At 44.1% G+C, this 20,638-nt stretch overlaps 1 protein-coding gene across 3 annotated transcripts; it reads right to left on the bottom strand.

The window, feature by feature from the left end:
• Positions 1 to 365: 365 nt before the first annotated feature.
• On the bottom strand, positions 366 to 20,232 carry LOC117809641 (CREB-regulated transcription coactivator 1-like). Of its 3 annotated transcripts, none has more exons than XM_034679083.1 (14): positions 20,033 to 20,232; positions 17,303 to 17,419; positions 16,717 to 16,842; positions 15,204 to 15,265; positions 14,854 to 14,948; positions 14,283 to 14,350; positions 14,155 to 14,198; positions 12,970 to 13,193; positions 12,566 to 12,717; positions 8,426 to 8,671; positions 6,146 to 6,232; positions 2,998 to 3,084; positions 2,745 to 2,919; positions 366 to 1,281 (listed from the first exon to the last, which is right to left on the bottom strand). In XM_034679083.1, the coding sequence occupies exons 1-14, from the start codon at positions 20,156 to 20,158 to the stop codon at positions 1,070 to 1,072; spliced, it is 1,821 nt and encodes a 606-aa protein (XP_034534974.1). In that variant the 5' UTR covers positions 20,159 to 20,232; the 3' UTR covers positions 366 to 1,069. The 3 variants fall into 3 exon arrangements, with proteins under 3 accessions (XP_034534974.1, XP_034534973.1, XP_034534975.1); XM_034679082.1 differs by having other exon boundaries at positions 14,283 to 14,365; XM_034679084.1 differs by lacking the exon at positions 6,146 to 6,232 and having other exon boundaries at positions 14,283 to 14,365; positions 20,033 to 20,231.
• Positions 20,233 to 20,638: the final 406 nt, after the last annotated feature.

Raw genomic sequence — 20,638 nt, forward strand, 5'->3', positions numbered from 1 at the left:
AGACGCTCAGTCTGGAGATGTTCTGGCTTTTTCACCGGCGGAAACTTAATTTGGATGCGTTTTTTCTTTCTGGTTCAATAGAAATACCTGATTGTTTTCTCAGAAAATGTTAATTCAAGTGGCGTAAACCAACCCATGTCTGGAGCACGCAGCGTTTTCTGGAGCGGCGCTAAATACTAGGAGATTTGGATTTGACCGTTGGGCTGCAGCACGGCGACGTCTACCTACGTCCTGCGTCAGAGAATGGCACATCTAACACTAACCAGCAACTATGGGGAGGTTTTGCACTCCTTCATTAACCAATAGCTTAACAAACACATATATAAATATGTTAGTAATTAATAAATAGACACAAATAACATCAGTGCAATTTTACACTATGCCTACAGAGAGCATTTTGGCATCAAATTTAAATTATGAAATGGAATATAAAATCTGTAACCAAATAAATAAATAAAAGGTATAAATACATAAAGCATCAAAACATACAGTACATGATGAAAATAACATTTGGTTGTCAAAAATAAAGCTTTGAGTGAAATAGAAAGCCGTTATGGCATGATGGGAAACCGCTTCCTCCGACTGCAGGGAACAAGCAAACCGGCGTGTTTCTTTTTTTGTTTGTTTTTAACACGGCCATAGTGATGGGGACGGTTTAGCCCAATGTCCTAGCAGCTTCCTGCTACAAGAAAAGATCAACAAAAGAAATATCAAAGTGGATATGAAGAGAAAAAAAAAAAGAGTCAAATGTGCGTTTTTGGAATATATGTGGCATGTAATGGTACACCGTAAACACAGCAGGCTAGCGAAAGCGCTGAGCGACCAATCTCATTCAAAACGACAGCGAGGCCATTCCCCGGCAAGCCACTGGAGGTCTTTCTCCCCGTTGTCTTTTTGTGGCGCTTCGTTTCAAAGGGCGTTAACGGAGTCGAGGGCGAGGTCGGGCAGCTGGACGGCCATGCAACGAGGGAGAGGGTTCATCCTGCCCTTTGTTTTTCCTCCTTTCACGAGTTAGTGTGTTTTTTTTTTTTTTCCTCTTCTTGTTCTCGGCCACACTCGGCTGCTCGCGTTACAGCCTGTCCATCCTGAACGTGTCCTCGGTGGCGGGGTCGGCGAGCACCATGTCGGGGTCGTTGAGCATGTGCAGTCCGTCCAGGGTGAGCGGGTCGATCTTCAGCTCGTCCAGAGGAAACTGAGAGTCTGCGTCAAAGCTGACGTCACCCACGCCCGCTAGGGAGTTGGTGAGCTCTTTGGAGAGGCTCGGAGGAGACTCGCCTGTGACTGAGAGACGGGACATCAGAGAAACAAGAGAGAGGAGTGACTCTGACATCTGAGGAGGACTCAGCAAGGACCAACTTCTGCACCATATTTAAAGAAGTGTCAGGTTCAGACAAAGTGTTAGAGGTGACATATCATGCAAAATGGACTTTTTAATGGTTCTCTACCTGAAATATGTGTCCCTGTCTACAAACCCCCCGAAAATGAAAAGAATCCATTCTGCCCCTGTTCTGATTTCTCCACCTCTCTGTAAATGTGTGCTGAAACCAGCCGTTTCAGAACCTTCAGTTATCAGGCACCTCTCCTTTGGAATCATCTACCAGTCAGGGTCCAGGAGGCAGACACCCTCTCTATTTTTAAGAGTAGGCTTCAAACTTTCCTTTTTGATAAAGCTTATAGTTAGAGCTGGATCAGGCTTGGACCAGGTCTTAGTTATGCTGCTATAGGCTTAGACTGACACACTGGGATCCTGTCTTTCCCTCTCTCTCCTCTCTCTGCCTGTCTCTCTTACTTTAACTCTTCCTGTTCCATTAAAGTTACTAACCATAGACCTTTCTGGAGTCCCTGAGCTCCCTTGTCCCGTAGATTCCTCTGGATCTCTGCTGTAGATTCCTTTTTTGGGTCTGTAATTCTTTCTTTCTTTCCTTCTTTATTTCCTTTCATTCCGTCCTTCTTACTTTTCTTTCTTGCTTTCTTCACTTCCTCCTCTTTTTTCTTTTTCATTCCTTCTTTCTTTCAAGCCTTTTTCATTTCCTTCCTTCCTTCTTTCATTCCTTCTCTCTTTTATTCCTTTTTCCTTTAATTCCCTTTCATTCATTCCTTTCTTTCTTTCTTTCATTCCTTCTTTCTTTCTTTCTTCACTTCTCTCTTTGTTCTTTCCATGTTTCTTCATCCTTTATGTCTCCTTTCCTTATCCCCTCCTTTCCTTCTGTCATTCCTTCACCATTTCTTCTCCTCTTTTTCTTTCTTCTGGTCTCCCTCTCTTCTCTCTTTCTTAGTCCTTTCTGGAGTCCCTAAGCTCCCTTGTCTCGTAGGTTCCTCTGGATCTCTGCTGCTGTGGACGTGCCAGACTCCAGCTGCTACAACTACTACTATCCGTCTCCCCACTATCATCTCTCTCTCTCTCTCTTCACCTCCCTCTATCCCTCTCTCCAACACGGTCTCAGCAGATGTGTGTCTAACATGAGTCTGGTCCTGCTGGAGGTTTCTGCCTGTTAAAGGAAGTTTGTCCTTGCCACTGTAACTTGCTAAATGCTGCAAAGTGCTCTGCTCATGGTGGATTAAGATGAGGTCAGACTGAGTCCTGTCTGGAAGATGGGACTGGATCTGATCCGGTCTTGATGTTTGGTCTTTGTTAATAATAGAACATAAAGTACGGTCTACTTCTCTTGTTGCAGTAAATCCACATGTTGTAGTCCGGGTCTTTAATGGTGACGGTGTGCAGCGTGATGGTGTGGTGTTTCTACCTGTAAGGATGATGTTGGGGATGTTGCCGTGGCTGCTGTAGCCGAGCTGCTGCGAGTCCTGTAAGCTGCTCCCAGTGAGGCCCATCATGGCCGCCTGCGTGTAGTTGAGGGTGGAGCACTGGTTGTAAAGGCTGGTGGAGCTGATGGGGTTCTCAATCATGTTGAACTGCTCCAGCTGCAAACGCACAGAAGCGTTAACCCCACATAAAGTCAGGAGCGACTCTGACCCTGCTGCTTTCTGTTTGTGTGTTACCTGGTGAGAGAGCGCGTTGGTCTGCCTCAGAGCCAGCTGCTGATCATAGAAGGAGTCGCCGAATATGCTGCCTACCACGGGAATGTGCTGGAAGAAGAAAGAACGCCGTGAAGATCAGACAAAAGGTCAAGAAACACACACACACACACGTTATCTGTCACCCACAAGCAGACACTTCAGCGACAGAACAACAGAGGAGTCAAGCAGAAACACAAAACACACACGTGTTGGACTGAGCGGTGACCGAAGCGAATGGGTTCATGACTAGGGCTGTGACGGTTCAGTGACCAAAGGAAAACAGGAAATAAGAGACTTTATATTAAATTTGATCATTTTAAAATGACATAAAGAAAAAAGATTTTGTAATGACGTATGAACATGGGGAGGTTGTTCTGTTGTTATTCCATCCCTGTGGAAAATACACAACAGCAGATTGTTGTGTTAACCGCAGCAGCCCTGTTCACTGTGATACAAACACAAAGTAACCTGGAGAAGGGAAGTCTCGTATTTATCAACCTGAGAGAGGTTTTTTATCTTTGTTATGACGACATGAGAAACAGGCGAGTGGTTTAAGTCGTTGTAATCATAAACTGTAAATAAAAATGGACAGCGTTGCTCCGCCTCTTCCCGTTGTACGGTTCTGAAGCAAGCGGCAAACTCCGGTCTCAAACGATGAAGCCAATGCGGAAGTGATATAAACTGCAATACATCGAAAATGCGCTTGAGGCTGGCTGCAGAAACACCGGAAACCACATAGATATGAATGGGAAAAAGACGATCTTTGCAGCATTAATAAACATGTTTACAGCCTGGTTCAAAAAACGGCTTGGCCCTACAAAGCTAATCTCTCTAATGGCACACACTGTACGGGGGGTGAATTTTTTTCTAACGTGATTTTTAAGAAGATATTAATATTATGAGTTTTGCCCAAATAAGGACATGACTGACGTGACTCCCGGTCGGGAACACACAGCCATTGGCTAAGAGACTCACACTACGTCACACTCTTCCCAGTTGAGTTCCGCATTACCAATATGGCTGCCGCCGTCGATTTGCTTCAAAACAGCTCTCAGGAACAGATGGGTGACGTCACGGATACTACGTGCATATTTTATACAGTCTATGTTCTGAAGCCAAAAAATCCCTCTCCTGGGCGCCGCCATTGTGCAGCCAGAGCCTGGGAAGCCACTGTTATAAGCTCCGCCCTACAGCGTGATGTCACAAGACGCTGTGTGTCCTTTGAAGTTTCGTTCTACGGCGGCTGTGAATCAAAGGAAACCAGGAAGTAAAATCCTGTTTTTTAAACTCTAATAACCAACGAAGAAGAAACTTTTAAGAAAAAAGAGGCCTTGGACACAAAACAGTCAAATACTAACTACATATCACCACAGCATACGGATGAGAGAAACATTCGTACAACGTGTATTTATTTTTTAAAGTTTGACTGCTCCCCCATTCAAATGAATGGAGGAGACGGATTATTTGACCTATACTGCAGCCAGCCACCAGGGGGCAGTCACACTGCTGAAAGCCTCACCACCAGGGCCGTATCCGGCACGCTTGGTTGTAATCGGATGAATTGAATCTTAAAGGGAAGCATTTCCACAGCGCGCTAACACCTCCATGTTTTATAATAGGACAGTTCTTGTTACTACAACAGCGTGTTTTATTTTACCTGAACTACAGACTTCCTGTAGTCTTCTTCAGAGAGTCACGAAGCGACAGGACGACCGCGCCCCCTGTTGTCAGGAGGTGGAATCTATTCTGTGATTCTGCGATTATTCATAGTCTAGTTTTTGTCGGTCCAGCCGTCTGACCGCGGGTTTGAAAGGTTAACAGCGACTCACACACTTGTTACCAACGTCTCGTGTTTCTGTGACGCAGCAGCAGCGGTATGTTAATATTTACAGCAGGGATGGGCAATGATTTTCAAATATTCGTTCACTTTGTAAAAATAGAAGACTTACTTCAAATATTTTCTCATTTTAAAAGATTTTTTACCGGTGCCTGGTTGTAATACGGTATTACCACCAGACGGTGGCGTCTTAAAGCTGTTTGCTAAACACTTCCCAGGTTGACAAATACTCAAATTCCTCCTGAAACCTGTCCTTCTGAGAAAAGCACACAAACTGTGACTGACATTTTTAAGTGGTGGAGTTTTTTACCAGAGGTGACTTGAAGCTTAAAATGAATTGACTTGTGATGTCTCTCTTTTAAGAAGTCTCATCTCCTCTCATAAATCATACTATGACACTTTAATTTGAAGGTTCTGTGGATTTGTTAACATCTAGTGGAGATGTGAAGTTGTTCCTTACCCGACCCACTACTTTGTTCGTCTGCAGTGGATGATAACATGCCAGGGTTTGCAGAAAAGTGCTCACAAACACAGAGAAGAATATGTCTGCATGCTAATAAGCATGATGTAAAAAAGGTCTGATAACAAAAACAAGACATTCTGCACGGATTACATCAGCATGGCTCTGTAGTGGAAGAGTCCAGGTGCTGAACTGACCTGCCTGCATCAGTCAAGGAGAACATTTTTCACTTTTAAAACTCTAAGACATGCTGTCCTCGTTTCCCAAGTGTTGATAAAGAAAAGTTGATGCAGGACAAAAGTAAACGTTCCCCTGTACCAGCTTTTTTTTTTATGTACCGCTGGCATAAAATCTAAAATGAGCATATTTTCATAAATTTTTTTTAAAAAAGTTTCAAAATGTGATATTTTGTCTTTGCACTACTTTCAAATAAAAAAGGGGTTATATGATTTATAAACTATCTTCTGGAGGATCAATTTGACAGAAAGAGCTAAAAGGTTTCAAACGACCGTGCTCTGTTCAGTTAACGGCACCATGACATATTTACTCTTCCATAAAACAAGAAGCATCATCGTCGGTCTCTTTATCTTCTCTTGCTTTAGAGATAAACCTTCCAGATAAACAAATCAAGCCTCCATTAAAAACTCTGGCAGTGTTGTCATGCACACAGTGAACAGTGGAGATGAACACATGAGTTATGCAGCTGTTGACACCATGAGTGATTAACCGCTGATACAGAGAATGAGAAGCAGCCTGACTCATCTACATCTAGCTTTCCCCCAGGCGCAGAGGCCTTCCCCAAACAGCAGCTAGCTTGGTGGGTGGGCCCTTACTTGAGGCGAGCCGCCGGGGGAGAAGCCTTGATTGGAGACGGGGGAGGTTGGAGACTGAGTGGCTGGTGAGCCAGTCTGATTGCGGTACTGTTGGAGGGAAGAGGGTTAGCTAGCACCGGGCTCCATGCCTGTCACACACAAATCTCAGAGGACGGGATGTGAATGGGCGTTGGCCTTGGAGCGTCTGATTATTAAGTACAGTGTGTATTGATGGGAAATGTTACCAATCATCACCACTTGACAAATCTGTGGCAAGTCGTCTGCACATGTAGAGAATATGATATAAGAAAGTAGAAGCTGAAAACACTTTATATTAAACAGAGCAGGCAAATATTAAAGGAGCTTATTCTGGTCCTACTGTAATAAAGTGAAGTGGTTGTTGTGTGACAGAAGGCGTTTTTCGACCAGAGGAACTTTACCCCTGAACTATGTGCGTTTCGACCGGTGGACCCAGGGTCTAAATTTAGTTCGGGGGTAGATAATCTCCCCCCTTAAAAGCCCCTGCTAGGGGGGTAGTACTTTTCAAAGGTCCCTGGACTTTAAGGGGGCGGGGCCTACAATGCTGAACGTGATCTCTGCCACGGCTTTTTGAGTTCAAAAGGATTTTAAAGCCGTGTTGAAACGTCTTTGTTACTCGCGCTTATCTCCTCTCACGTGTTGATTCATTCATTGCTTTTTCCATGTTTTTAATCGCAGGCGCAAAATTTTCACTTTTTTTCATGTTTTTCAGCTTTTGGCACACATTTTCAAATTTGAGGATTTTTTTTTTTCGGCAGGCTCCGGGTAAACCTTTTTATCAATTTTTTTTTTGTCAACTTTTGTTATTTTTTTGTCAATTTTTGGGGGAATTTTTTTTTTCAATTTTTTTTTTCAAAATATATATTTTTTTCAACAAAAAATTGTTTTGCCAAATTTTTTTTTCAAAAATTTTTTTTTTTCAAATTTTTTTTTTTTTCAATTTTTTTGTCAATTTTTTTCCAATATTTCTTTCTCAATTTTTTTTTTTTATATTTTTTGTCAAATATTGTTTTTTTCAATTTTTTTCGACCAAACATTTTTTTTTCATTTTTTTTTTTCAAAATTTCCAAAAACCACTAACAGTCATTGTTTTTTCCATCTGTGATTCACTTGATTTCTCTTTCTTTCATTAGTTTTTATTTGTTCTATCTTTTTTGTATGTGTGTCTACTTTTCAAAAGAAGAAGCTGTGATTCTCTTGATTTAGCAGCTTGTAACAGTAGTCTTCTCTCGGCCCACCGTGAATGTGTCTCTCCTCCCGGTGTTCCGGTTTTAAAAGTGACCCTGTAAACTGGAGACCTTCAGCTGAATGTGTCAGTGTTTGTGGAGTTTACACAGCTGTTGAAACACAGAGGGAGTTCCTGGGAATGCAAACTAGTTTAGTTTTTATTAAGATTTCAAAATATCCTCATCAGATATTTAATGATGGTCTAAAGACGTTTGTGAGGGATGCATCCGGCTGAGAGTCTCCAGTTAACAGGGTCGCTGTTTAAACCGAAACACCGGCCGATCTCTGCAATCACGGCTTTTTGAGATCAAAAGGATTTTAAAGCCGTGTTGAAACGTCTTTGCTACTCGCGCTTATCTCCTCTCACGTGTTGATTCAGTGAATCCATCTGTGATGAAATATAGCACCATCTAAAACAGCGCCAGCTGAGTCTCTTCCTGCTAACAGGCTAACTGTTGTGTTGCTCATAATGATACCTGCCTGTCCGTCTGCTTCTATGGTGTCATCTGTGATGAATGGCATTCCTCTTTGTGTTACTGCCCTCTACTGGTCTGGTGGTGTAGTGCATTTACTTTTTGTTCTCCATACGTCACTGGCCTGATTTACACAATCTACCCGGGACTTCAGCTCGTGGTCGAAACGCAGACAACAATGGGGGCACAGGAACCTTTTAGTTCAGGGGAAAGTAGTTCTGGGGGCTAAAAGACCCCGGGACTCTTGGTCGAAATGCACCTAAAGACATTTTTTAAAACACACAAATTCAACCAGGTACATTTTAGAATACATTAACCCACACAACCTGACAATCTTTGAATTATGGTGATGAAATAAGGACCTGCCTGGATCTTCCATCGCTGAAATGTTAATCTAACAAGTAATTAAAGTTTCTGCTTTCATGGTAAGAGGAGGAAAAAGGTATTTCAGTGTCAAGCTAAGCAGCACAAAATCAATTTTAGGTGCATTTAAGATGACTGCAGAACTTTCAGTGTAAAAATCCAAAGAATAAAATCCGGATTTCACCGCCTGTCTCCTTACCGAGCTGATGCTGATGCTGGCGGTGGTCTGGCTCAGGCTCTGGCTGTCGGAGGAGGGACTGCTGGAGGTGGCCGTTCCTGGGGAAGCCAGAGTAGGCAAAGTGATGAGCTGGATGCCCTGCGACAGAACCTGCTGCTGCTTCTGGAGGTCGCTGAGCAGCTGAGCCTGGGCCTGAGCCGTCAGCTGGTTGAAGAGGGGGTACTGGGAGAGCTGCAGCTCCAGGGTCAGCGGCTCTGTTGGCAAGGCCTGCGGAGAAACACACACAGCCTCGTCAGTCTAGTGTCATCAACTGTACACAAAATGAATCTCTTCATAGTCATCTGACTGATTTATTGTACCATATCTTAAAGGGTGGAGAAAAACAGATCACAGGAGATGATCTCAGAGGGGACTGTCTTGCACTTTACAGAAAACCAGCCCACACAGACCAGTACATGATTTTCAACTCACAACATCCTCTGGAACACAAGCTAGGGGTAATAAGAACCCAAACTCGGCCTTCATCAAGACCTCCAAGAAGCACAGTTCCAGTAGAGAGGAGAAAGGCAAAACAAACGATGGAGCGTTCTTGTCCCTGACCTCTCTGGGGTATCTGAGAAACTCAGGAGGATCTTCAACAAACAAAACATCCTGGTTCACTTTCAAGCCCTTTAACACACTGAGACAGAAACTGGTTCATCCCAAGGACAGAACCCCTCAGCACAAATGGAGTATTGTAGTTTATGCCATACAGTGTAACAAAGACTGCAGGGAACGGTACATTGGAGAAACAAAGCAGCCTCTCCACAGACGCATGCGTCGATTCTACGGGTAGTTACATTTTGGAGGAGGTGCACGTCAGGTACAGGCGTGGGCCTCTGCGTAGGTACGGGAGCTACACGGACCTCCAGCGTGGACTACACCGCCGATTTGATGCAGAAGTATAAATCAGGCTTTAGAGGCTTATATTTTTGAGCTCTTCCCCAGACTGGTCAGAACTGAAGAAGCCTTCAAGAATTTCTACAAAGGCCAGTTGCCTTTTCGGATCAAGCTGTGACTGACCATGACCTGGATGACTGAGAAGAACCTTCACAGACATGTTCATTACTTATCTAACAGGCAAGACAGTCAGTCTACTGTACAAAAATGCATTTTCACTTCATGTAAACTGGATTAATTTCCCACATTCAAATATCTCATGTCAGGGATTTTGCAAAATCTTGATGACGCTTAGAAAAATGAATTGCTGAAATGATTTTCAGACGTGTTGTTTCCTCTTTGTCAGCGACCTCATGCTAACCTCAGGCTTGTATAAGGTCAATGTGGAGTCAGGAGATTGTACACTCTGAGTACAGCATGCAGAGAAAGCAGCAAGATCTCAGTAAATCAGATCAAACTAGGGGTGTAACGATTCATCTACTACATCGATGTGTTGATTTACACTACTCACAATAAGTTAGGGATATTGTGAGAGACTCAGTTGATTTCATACATATGGTGTTTGTTTCACTTCAGAGATTTTTGGGATAGGGAGGCAACTGTATTGGGGTGATAGACACACCTCATTTTGTGTGCCATACATATTGGGTCCAATACCAAAAGACAACCCTTTTCAATGTGGCATCAATTTCAACATTCTGTGGGTATAAAAAGCTGCTATTGTCAGTAAGTCATTCCAAGCTCATCATTCAAACAGCCATGAACACACGACGTCACTGAACGGACGAGCAGCGCCACCTGGCCATAGCGTGCCTTCGGGTCGGTGGCAGGCAGTCAGATGTTGCTCGTGAACTTGGTGTGTCTCAAAGTGTCATCAGCAGACTTGCGTCAAGACACAGAACTACTGGCAGAGTTCGTGACAGACCCAGGAGTGGAGCCCCTATGCACTCAGACATCGTTACGCAACTGCCACACAGCTGCAGGCCCGTTTACGAGATGTGAGGGGTACTAGGGTTTCCAGACAAACCATTCGCAACCGACTCCACCGCTTTGGCTTGAATGCCAGACGACCGTTGCAGGTGTCTCCACTGACATCAAGACACCGCCGTGAACGTTTGCAGTGGGCACAGGACCATGTGACCTGGACAATGCAGCAGTGGTCTGCCGCCCTGTTCACTGATGAGTGTCGGGTCACCTTGCACAGAAATGATGGTCGTCAGCGTTGCTGGAGAAGGCGAGGTGAGCGATACGCCGAGGTCAACACGGTCCCCAGGGTTCGCTTTGGTGGAGGAGGTGCAACAGTCTGGGCAGTAGGGGTGCAATGGATCAAAAAACTCACGGTTCGGATCGGATCACGGTTTTGAGTCACGGATCGGATCATTTTTCGGATCAGCAAAAAAAAAAAAAAGACAAATACAACTTTGTCCCTCCATTCATTTTGTAAAACACTTTTAAACTTTTGCCAATAAAATAAAAACAAGATTCAACTCAACTGTACTGCTTGTGCAAAGCACCCTATCTGTGGGCCCAGTCCTGCCTCATTCACTGCATTTCATGGCATGGCAAGTGAAGGAGCAGAGGAACTTCAAAAGTTTCACTCCATTCTTCTTTCAATCGTTGATTTTCACCGTCCACTTTTCTTTGAGCTGCAAACTTGGAACACACTGTTTTCGTGCATTCTAGGGTCCTACAGCTGGCAAAGTGCCAACATGTGAACTGCTCCATAAACGAAAGTGAAAGTTAAAGATTTCACTCGCAGCATTGAACTCTAAGTGACACAGTAACAGGCTGTCTGCTTATCGTTGACATGGAGACAAGTCCCTGTAAACACGAGGTGACCCGACCAAAACACAGAGTGAAGGAATAACAGTTCGGGGGCCACAAATAGGCGGCCGGACGCAGCCCGCGGGGCGCGTATTGACGGCCTCTGGTCTACTGGGTGCGCGACTGAATTTCATAACGTGGCTCAAGCACATTCAGCATTCACTGTATTTTACAGGGAAACCAAAATGCTCCCATACATGTGACAGAACAGATGCAGGAGGGTTTTCAAGTTCCTCTGCTCCTTCACTTGCCATGACTAACGCTGCGCTTGACGAGTGAGTGTGGATTGAACATGCGGTCATCACGTGAACACGCACAACTTTTTTCATCAACCGATCCGCGGACCACGTCCGTGCCGAACCGTGGAGAGGCATCCGTACGGATCACGGATCAACGATGATCCGTTGCACCACTACTGGGCAGGCATCACCAGTCAGCGCAAAACAGATTTGGTTATTGTAGATGGCTCAGTCACTGCACGTTCTTACCTCAGAGACATCATAGTTCCGCCAGCACACCCCCAACTTTCTGTTCATGGATGATAATGCTCCACCACATCGTGCCAGAATTGTCACAGCTCGACTTCAGGAAGTCGGAGTGCCTCATATGATATGGCCAGCAATGTCCCCTGACCTGAACCCCATAGAGCACGTCTGGGACCAGCTGAAGCAGAGACTGGATGATCGTACCCCACCCCCACGTGACCTGGCAGAACTGCGTGTAACACTTGTGGAAGAGTGGAACGCATTGCCTCAGAACAACATCATGAGGCTAGTGAGGAGCGTGAGACGTTGCTGTCAAGCTGTCATTGTCATTGCTGACATTGTCAATTTTTGTTATTTGGGGCTATCCTTGTTGTTGTCTAAATTTTGGGGGTAATAAATATTAAAATAATGAAAATGGTGTTTCTTCTCATTCATTATTAGCAACATCAAAGGGAACTTTTACTTATTTCATTAAAATTCAGACCAAATAGGAAAAGCACTCATGTAAATAACAATATCCCTAACTTATTGTGAGTAGTGTATATTCCTATGATCCGACTACATCGATCTGTGCTCGGCAAGTTGTTTTAAAAGGTAATAAATCGATTGAATGGATACTAGGAAATAAAACATTGGATTTAAGCACGGCAGACTTTATATGGATGTTTTTTTTACACTTTTAATGATAAAGACGTTAAACGTTACTCAATTTAGGCTGCTTGCCTGTGATGTCATCGGCACACGCCAGCAGACAATAAAACATAGCATGGCGGACGGCGGAGGAGAAGCCGGCGAGCCAGAAATGATCAAGACACCATACAGATCGGTGACTTGTTATACCCCAAACGATTGTGATGTAGTACATAAGGCTGTTTTGTCAAATAACAGAACACTAGAGACAGCAGAGTCTCACCTGTGTGATGTTTATGGGTGAGGAGAGGGTGGGTGAGAGCTGCTGTGGGGACTGTTGGAGATGGAGGTCAGAGGTGAGGGTCAGCGGCACCACGGGTGGTTGGCGGCGCTGTGCTGTGACGGTCATGGTGGGCTGAGAGGGGCTGGTGATCCCTGAGGCGAGGAGGAAACAAAGAAAAAACATCATGAATGGTTCTTTGTATCCGGTCTGCTGAAACACGTCAGCCTCGCCGCGTTACTCTGAGGGTTTTTTAAAGAAAGCTTTTAAGTGGATCAAAAAACCTGAGTCTATTTTTACTGCAGGTCGAGTGAACGTTACACAAGACTGATAATTTGATGTAATTCCAAACATCCTCCGCTCTTGATGTGCTGAAGCGTCACTGTTGTGAAATGAGGTGTTGTTACCGTGGCTGGCGGCGCTGATGCCCAGGTGGGTGAGGTTGGTGGTCAGGCTGCCGGTGCTGTTGGACGAGCTGAGGGAGGGGAAGGCCACGGCGTCGTCGGGGTCCAGCGGGGTGGACAGAGGAGGAGGGAACTGGATGTTGGTCAGATCAGGGAGAGACCCGCCGGTGTTGTGTGCAGCGGGGAGCAGGGAGGGGTTCAACTCCTGGTCTGGTGATGGGAATATACTGAACAGAGACAAGTTCTATCAGAGGAAAGGAACTCCTGATTCACTCTGCCTCAACACTATCATCTCTCTCTCTCTTCATCTCCCTCTATCCCTCTCTCCAACACGGTCTCAGCAGATGTGTGTCTAACATGAGTCTAGTCCTGCTGGAGGTTTCTGCCTATTAAAGGAAGTTTATGCTGCTATAGGCTTAGACTGACACACTGGGATCCTGTCTTTCCCTCTCTCTGCCTGTCTCTTACTTTAACTCTTCCTGTCCCATTAAAGTTACTAACCATAGACCTTTCTGGAGTCCCTGAGCTCCCTTGTCTCGTAGGTTCCTTCCGCTATCAGGCCCCTCTCCTTTGGAATCATCTACCAGTCAGGGTTCAGAAGGCAGACACCCTCTCTACTTTTAAGAGTAGGCTTCAAACTTTCCTTTTTGATAAAGCTTATAGTTAGAGCTGGATCAGGCTTGGACCAGATCTTAGTTATGCTGCTATAGGCTTAAACTGACACACTGGGATCCTGTCTTTCCCTCTCTCTGCCTGTCTCTCACTTTAACTCTCCCTGTCCCATTAAAGTTACTAACCATAGACCTTTCTAGAGTCCCTGAGCTCCCTTGTCTCGTAGGTTCCTCTGGATCTCTGCTGCTGTGGACGTGCCAGACTCCAGCTGCTACAACTACTACTATCCGTCTCACCACTATCATCTCCCTCTATCCCTCTCTCCAACACGGTCTCAGCAGATGTGTGTCTAACATGAGTCTGGTCCTGCTGGAGGTTTCTGCCTGTTAAAGGAAGTTTGTCCTTGCCACTGTAACTTGCTAAATGCTGCAAAGTGCTCTGCTCATGGTGGATTAAGATGAGATCAGACTGAGTCCTGTCTGTAAGATGGGACTGGATCTGACCCGGTCTTGATGTGTTGATGGCTGACACATTGACGTGATGCGTCACTGTAAAGGATGTTAAAGAACCACTCACTTGATTCCCGGGACATCACATGAGTTGGGTTTTGATGAATCATCCTAATGAGAGAATAAGACCATGATTTACTTCATAATATGATAACGAGTGTACACCTTGCAGCACTTCTCATGTTTCATCTATACCTTCTTGTCGTCCCACAGTTTCTGCCCATCCTTGTCTGCGTTCGACTCCGAGTCGTCCAATCCCGGCACTGTTAGCAGCAGTACTAATTAGTGGAACAGCAAGACACAGTTGCTTGCTTTGACAAAATAAATAACAATACAAAAATCAGAGCAAGAAATGAGTCATCAATATCCAAGCCAGTCAGGCAGGATGTAGTGCTGTGCGGTCTATAAATAGAAGGTGACCAGCAGACAGACTGAGTGGGTGCCAGCCAATCCTGGATTCATTGTATCGGAGTGTCACACACAAAAAGACATAATCCATGGATAATCAGTGAATTATTGATCCTCCTGTCTAGATTATCCTGAGTCAGCTCCATTCAGAGACACAGAGCGCCAACAAGCTGAAGCCCTTCTCTCAGGGATCAGTTTGCTCCATAAATATTTCATTCAAACTCCAGATCTTCTTTCTTTGTGACTCTGTCCCTTTATGTCATTTAAGGTTTTGCCGCCTGCATTAGCACACGGCGCATTAATAAATAAATAAATAATCAAAGCGGCTCTGTGTCTTTGTAACTGGATCCTCCATTACCTCGTTTGGGCTGCAGCTCCTGCGATCCCCCTACAAACACCTCCTGGGGCTTCGGATTCATGGCGCTCTGGTGTAAGGCAGAATCCGAGTTTGTCCTGAATGTGTGAGAAAGATGAGAAGTCAGCAAAACCGCTGCCAAATCCCAAACGCAGGCAGAGAGCCAACTCTACAGAAACACATCCACTGAAGGGTCACATCCTGTCTTTGACTTTTTATTTGAAACATTTTGGCTCTAAGATGTTCGGTGAGTTTTGTACCAACACGGGTGTGAGGATTAATTTAATGGTGGGCCCTGTTGGGTTGTGTTCCCAAGAGAACACCTTGGCAAAATGACAAGGGGGGGAGCTTACCTTCTCCAGCTCGTGTCAGGCGGCGGGGAGAGGTAAACTGAGCTGTACGGACAGCTGTCAATGTGAACTCAGTCAAGGTTTATAAAGGAGGTGAAGAAACACACATCTCAGCTCAACCACAGTTAACAATCTCAATGACCTGAAACACAATCATCACAAACGCTGCTGCTTTCAGGATCCAGGTACTTGAAAAGGCTTCAGCTGTGTGTAGAAAAGATTTCTAAGAATAATCTTGTAATCTTGGATCATAACCAGCTCTCTATTGTTGAACAAAGATGAGTTGTCTCTTCTTTTTGTCTGACAGCACAACTAAGAGAAGACTTCAAACTTTCCTTTTTGGTAAAGCCTATAGTTAGAGCTGGATCAGGCTTGGACCAGATCTTAGTTAAGTCTCTAAAAATAGTATGGGAGGTGGAGCCTTCAGCTATCAGGCCCGTCTCCTTTGGAAACATCTACCAGTCAGGGTCCGGGAGGCAGACACCCTCTCTACTTTTAAGAGTAGGCTTCAAACTTTCCTTTTTGATAAAGCTTATAGTTAGAGCTGGATCAGGCTTGGACCAGCTCTTAGTTATGCTGCTATAGGCTTAGACTGACACACTGGGATCCTGTCTTTCCCTCTCTCTCCTCTCTCTGCCTGTCTCTTACTTTAACTCTTCCTGTCCCATTAAAGTTACTAACCATAGACCTTTCTGGAGTCCCTGAGCTCCCTTGTCTCGTAGGTTCCTCTGGATCTCTGCTGTAGATTCCTTTTTTGGGTCTTTCATTCCTTCTATCTTTCTTTTCTGTTCTTCTTTCCTGTCAACCCTTCCTTCTTTCTTGCTTTCATTCCCTTTTCTTTTCATTCATTCCTTTCTTTTATTCCTTCCTTCTTTCTTTCTCTTTCGTTGTTTCTTTCTTTCAGTCCCTTTTCCTTCCATTCTTTCTTTCTTTCTTTCCATGCATCTTTATCCTTTATGTCTACTTGTCTTACTCCATCCATTCCTTCTGTCTTTCCTTCACCATTTATACTACTCTCTTTCTTTCTTCTGGTCTCCCTCTCTGTTCTCTTTTCTTAGACCTTTCTGGAGTCTCTGAGCTCCCTTGTCCCGTAGGTTCCTCTCTCTCCAGCTGCTACAACTACTACTATCCGTCTCCCCACTATCATCTCTCTCTCTCTCTCTCTTCATCTCCCTCTATCCCTCTCTCCAACACGGTCTCAGCAGATGTGTGTCTAACATGAGTCTGGTTCTGCTGGAGGTTTCTGCCTGTTAAAGGAAGTTTGTCCTTGCCACTGTAACTTGCGAAATGCTGCAAAGTGCTCTGCTCATGGTGGATTAAGATGAGATCAGACTGAGTCCTGTCTGGAAGATGGGACTGGATCTGATCCTGTCTTGATGTTGGGTCTTTGTTGATAATAGAACATAGAGTACGGTCTAGACCTGCTCTGTTTGGAAAGAGTCTGAGGAGAACATTTGTTGGGATTTATGACAAAAACAGACCGAGGTCCAAGTCTTCTTTCAACACAAAAGGATATCTGGCGTCCGTGTTTGTCGACTGACAGTGGCCGGCGATGAGGTGATGTAATGCGGTTCCGGTCGCGGTACACGCGCTCCACCAGCCCGTGGTGCCTGGTGGTCCGACTGGTGTCCAGCACTGAGTTCTAGAGTGAACACAGCAGGTGAGTGAGACCAGCAGAACAACTTCGGTACACTCACAAAGAATAAAACACTACGTCTGAGGTTCATGTCTAATGGTGCAAATGTGTTCATCTCAAAATGAGGCAAGCCATGGGCCACCCATACTGATGCTTGAGTTGGCAAATGTTTTTAAAGATGGAAAGCCATGACAAGCAATGATATACTTTACATTTTAAGACTAATTCATCTGCAGAACCTCATTACACTTCTTTCCCCTCCTGAACCATGATAAACCTTTGTCTGTCCTTAACTGTAGACGAAGCTTCACCTGCACACGTTCATATTCATGATGGATAATCTGTTCTGAGCCAAAACTACAGATAACTTCAAACTCTTATACGTCTATATCAGCGACAGCTAAACAAGGAACACTGGTCGAGAACAAACCATAGATTAACCAGCCGAGAGAGGCTAAGGGCTCACCTGAAAAGGCAGGTCAATGTTGCCATTTCCAATCTGATTGACATTGGGCAGTGAGCCTCCATAGTACTGTCCACGATTCTGCCCTAGTTGCAAATACTGGGTCTTCTGTAACTGCAACTGTGCAAAGTAAAATTGAATGAAAGCATGAGTGAATGATTGATCTGAGTCACAAAAAAAGTGATGAAAGAATGACACCTGCCTGAACACAGAGGTGAGGTAAGTAGTAACTGTATCTCGACACACGGAACATGGAGAGACAGAGAGAGAGAGAAGCACACGACGCCTGACTGACGGCTGCTGTTATAACCATCAACACAAAAGACTTGAGACACAGTCAGTCACAGACGGGATGGATGTCTGAACATAAACACTGGGATGGAAATCTGATTTAAACAATGAGCTGCACTCATTCTGACTGAACACACCACGTGGGTCGATGTTTGGATGACATCACACGGAAATCTAACAGGGACGACAAATCACTTTTTCTTTTTTCAATACGTGATTATCATTTAATCATCAGGACATGACTTAAAGACACCTTTATAATAAAGCTTTTATTTTTTGAATTTATTCTAATTTTTCACTTTTTACATCTCTGATTTTGCAGTTTTTTTGGGGGGAGGGTTAAGTGATACTTTTGGGTATTTATAATCTGGATGCCCAGAAAATTCGGCCACCGAAATCCTGTCTTTCCCTCTCTCTCCTCTCTCTGCCTGTCTCTCACTTTAACTCTTCCTGTCCCATTAAAGTTACTAACCATAGACCTTTCTGGAGTCCCTGAGCTCCCTTGTCTCGTAGGTTCCTCTACCAACCGTCTCCCCACTATCATCTCTCTCTCTCTCTTCATCTCCCTCTATCCCTCTCTCCAACACGGTAGGTCTCAGCAGATGTGTGTCTAACATGAGTCTGGTCCTGCTGGAGGTTTCTGCCTGTTAAAGGAAGTTTGTCCTTGCCACTGTAACTTGCTAAATGCTGCAATGTGCTCTGCTCATGGTGGATTAAGATGAGATCAGACTGAGTCCTGTCTGTGAGATGGGACTGGATCTGATCCGGTCTTGATGTTGGGTCTTTGTTAATAATACAACATAGAGTACGGTCTAGACCTGCTCTGTTTGGAAAGAGTCTGAGGATGACGTTTGTTGTGATTTGGCGCTGTATAAATAAAGATTGATTGACTGACTTCATCCACTATGTTGTTATATAGGCTGGCCTAAAGATGTGTTTCCTGTTCCTTGCTCATTTTATGTTAAAGTGCATTAAGTTGTGTAGGCCTATCACTTGTCAGTGCAATTAAACGTTCAAATTTAGTTCTGCCTTCTTGCCTTTTTTAAAAGATTTTTCCCATTGAAATACCATTGTGACAACCGACCCCATAGTGTGACAACCAACCCCATAGTGTGACAACCAACCCCATAGTGTGACAACCAACCCCATAGTGTGACAACCAACCCCATAGTGTGACAACCAACCCCATAGTGTGACAACCATCCCCATAGTGTGACAACCATCCCCGTGATGGGGTTGGTTGTCATATCGGCAACAAATCCAATATCGTGCATCCCTAAAACAAACTAAATGACCCCTCACTCCATCACTCCCGGATCACTTCTGGTGTTTGGTACGTTCCCTTTCCGTTAAAAATGTTTGTGGGTAGTTGACAAATAAGCCTCAAAAAAACTTTTTTTTTTAAAGTATTTCCAGAATGGTTGCAATGCATATTTTTGTGTCTGGAATAATGTGTTCAAACAAGGCTTGTTTTTTAAAGTGTTTAAATATATATATATATATATTTATTTTTTTTACCCTTTTCTTAACATTAATACCCAAAAATATCAGGTGGCGCAACCAGATATTGGTCAAAATTATTATTATTAAAATTCATTTTTTGTAGTGTTTTAAGTCAGTTCACTTGATCGGACGGTTGCGCCACCTGACATTTTCAGGGTTTGAGATACTTCAAAATAAAAGAAATCTCAATATTTGAATGTACTGAAATTGTATTTAAAAAAAAGCAGGTTTTATAGAATCAATTGATGTATGTCTTAAAAATAACAAATTATTTCAAAAGAAAATAATGGATTCGGACACTAAAATATGCACGTCATGTCAATGACCCGTGTACATTTGTTTCAGAAATGTTAAAAGTGTTCTGCTGTTTGTAAAACTGTCTCAGCGTTTGTTTTGATTTTGTAAATTTGTTTTCTTAAATGTAAATTTTTCTCCAACTTTGTAAAAAGTGTTTCATCTTTTGTGAATGTGTTTTGTCCTTCAGGGCCACCGTAGCTGACACAGGATGGAGAGAAATCACAGCTGATTAACATCCGACTCACTAACACATGCTAACCAACCCCTCACACACACCATGAACACATTCAGTGTCCAAACACAGACTCTGAGCATGTTGTCATTCTGATATTGACACATGTGTGTGTTTGTTTGTTTGAGATGACAGCAGTGACAGCTCAGTCTAGTCTCAGTCACAGCACAGGTGCACATTATTCAGTAGCTGCCATGCTAAGCTAGCTCTCTGTGCCTCAGTCCCCTGTTGTATCTGTGTGTGATGGTGACATGAGTTCCTGAGCAGAGGGAGGACAGAGGTAAACTGATGCAGCTCGTGACGTTAAAGATAACTTTAGCTCCTTAGCATCCAAAGGTTGGGACTGCTCTCCGCAGCGTCCGTTCAAACAGTGCATCAGGTAAACAGCAGGGGAACATCCGGGGACTTACCCGGGCAGCTCTGGTGATGTTCAGGTCCTTCATCACTTCTTCGAACGCGGCCGTTTCCTCCGCCTGCTTCTGATTATGCAAAGCGATTTTCTCGCTAAATTTGCGAGGATTGTTAGAGGACGCCATCTTTCCCTCTTCTTCTCAATGGAATGTTACGTTAGGACGTTACACACGACGCCACGGCCTCCTGGTGTCGTCATCACGCACGGCGCAGAGAGAGTCCTGGTGGTGGAGCGTCTCTCCGTCTCTTCTGCTGTGGACAGAGGAGGGGAGGAAAATTAAGATGTTTCACAAAATATATTTTTATAAATTAAAAAATCTACAGAAGAGGATTAAGCCCCCCCCCACCCAAAAAAAACAACAACTAAGGGGAAATTTATTTTTTAAATTCAGAAATTAAAGTCAGAATTCTATGGTATGGAAGCCCATTTCTGCCAGTAAAGAAAAAAGTAAAAAAATTGAAAACATAAAAAAATGCTTAGTCATAATAAAGACATACTATCTCATTATTATGACTTAATATCTAATACTAAGTCATAATAATTATAGCAGCTTAGTCCCGTACTAAAGCTGCCGGTGTGTTTTGATCAAGCGGCAACCTCCGGT

This window comes from Notolabrus celidotus, unplaced genomic scaffold, assembly GCF_009762535.1.
Source record: "Notolabrus celidotus isolate fNotCel1 unplaced genomic scaffold, fNotCel1.pri scaffold_316_arrow_ctg1, whole genome shotgun sequence".
NCBI lineage: Eukaryota > Metazoa > Chordata > Actinopteri > Labriformes > Labridae > Notolabrus > Notolabrus celidotus.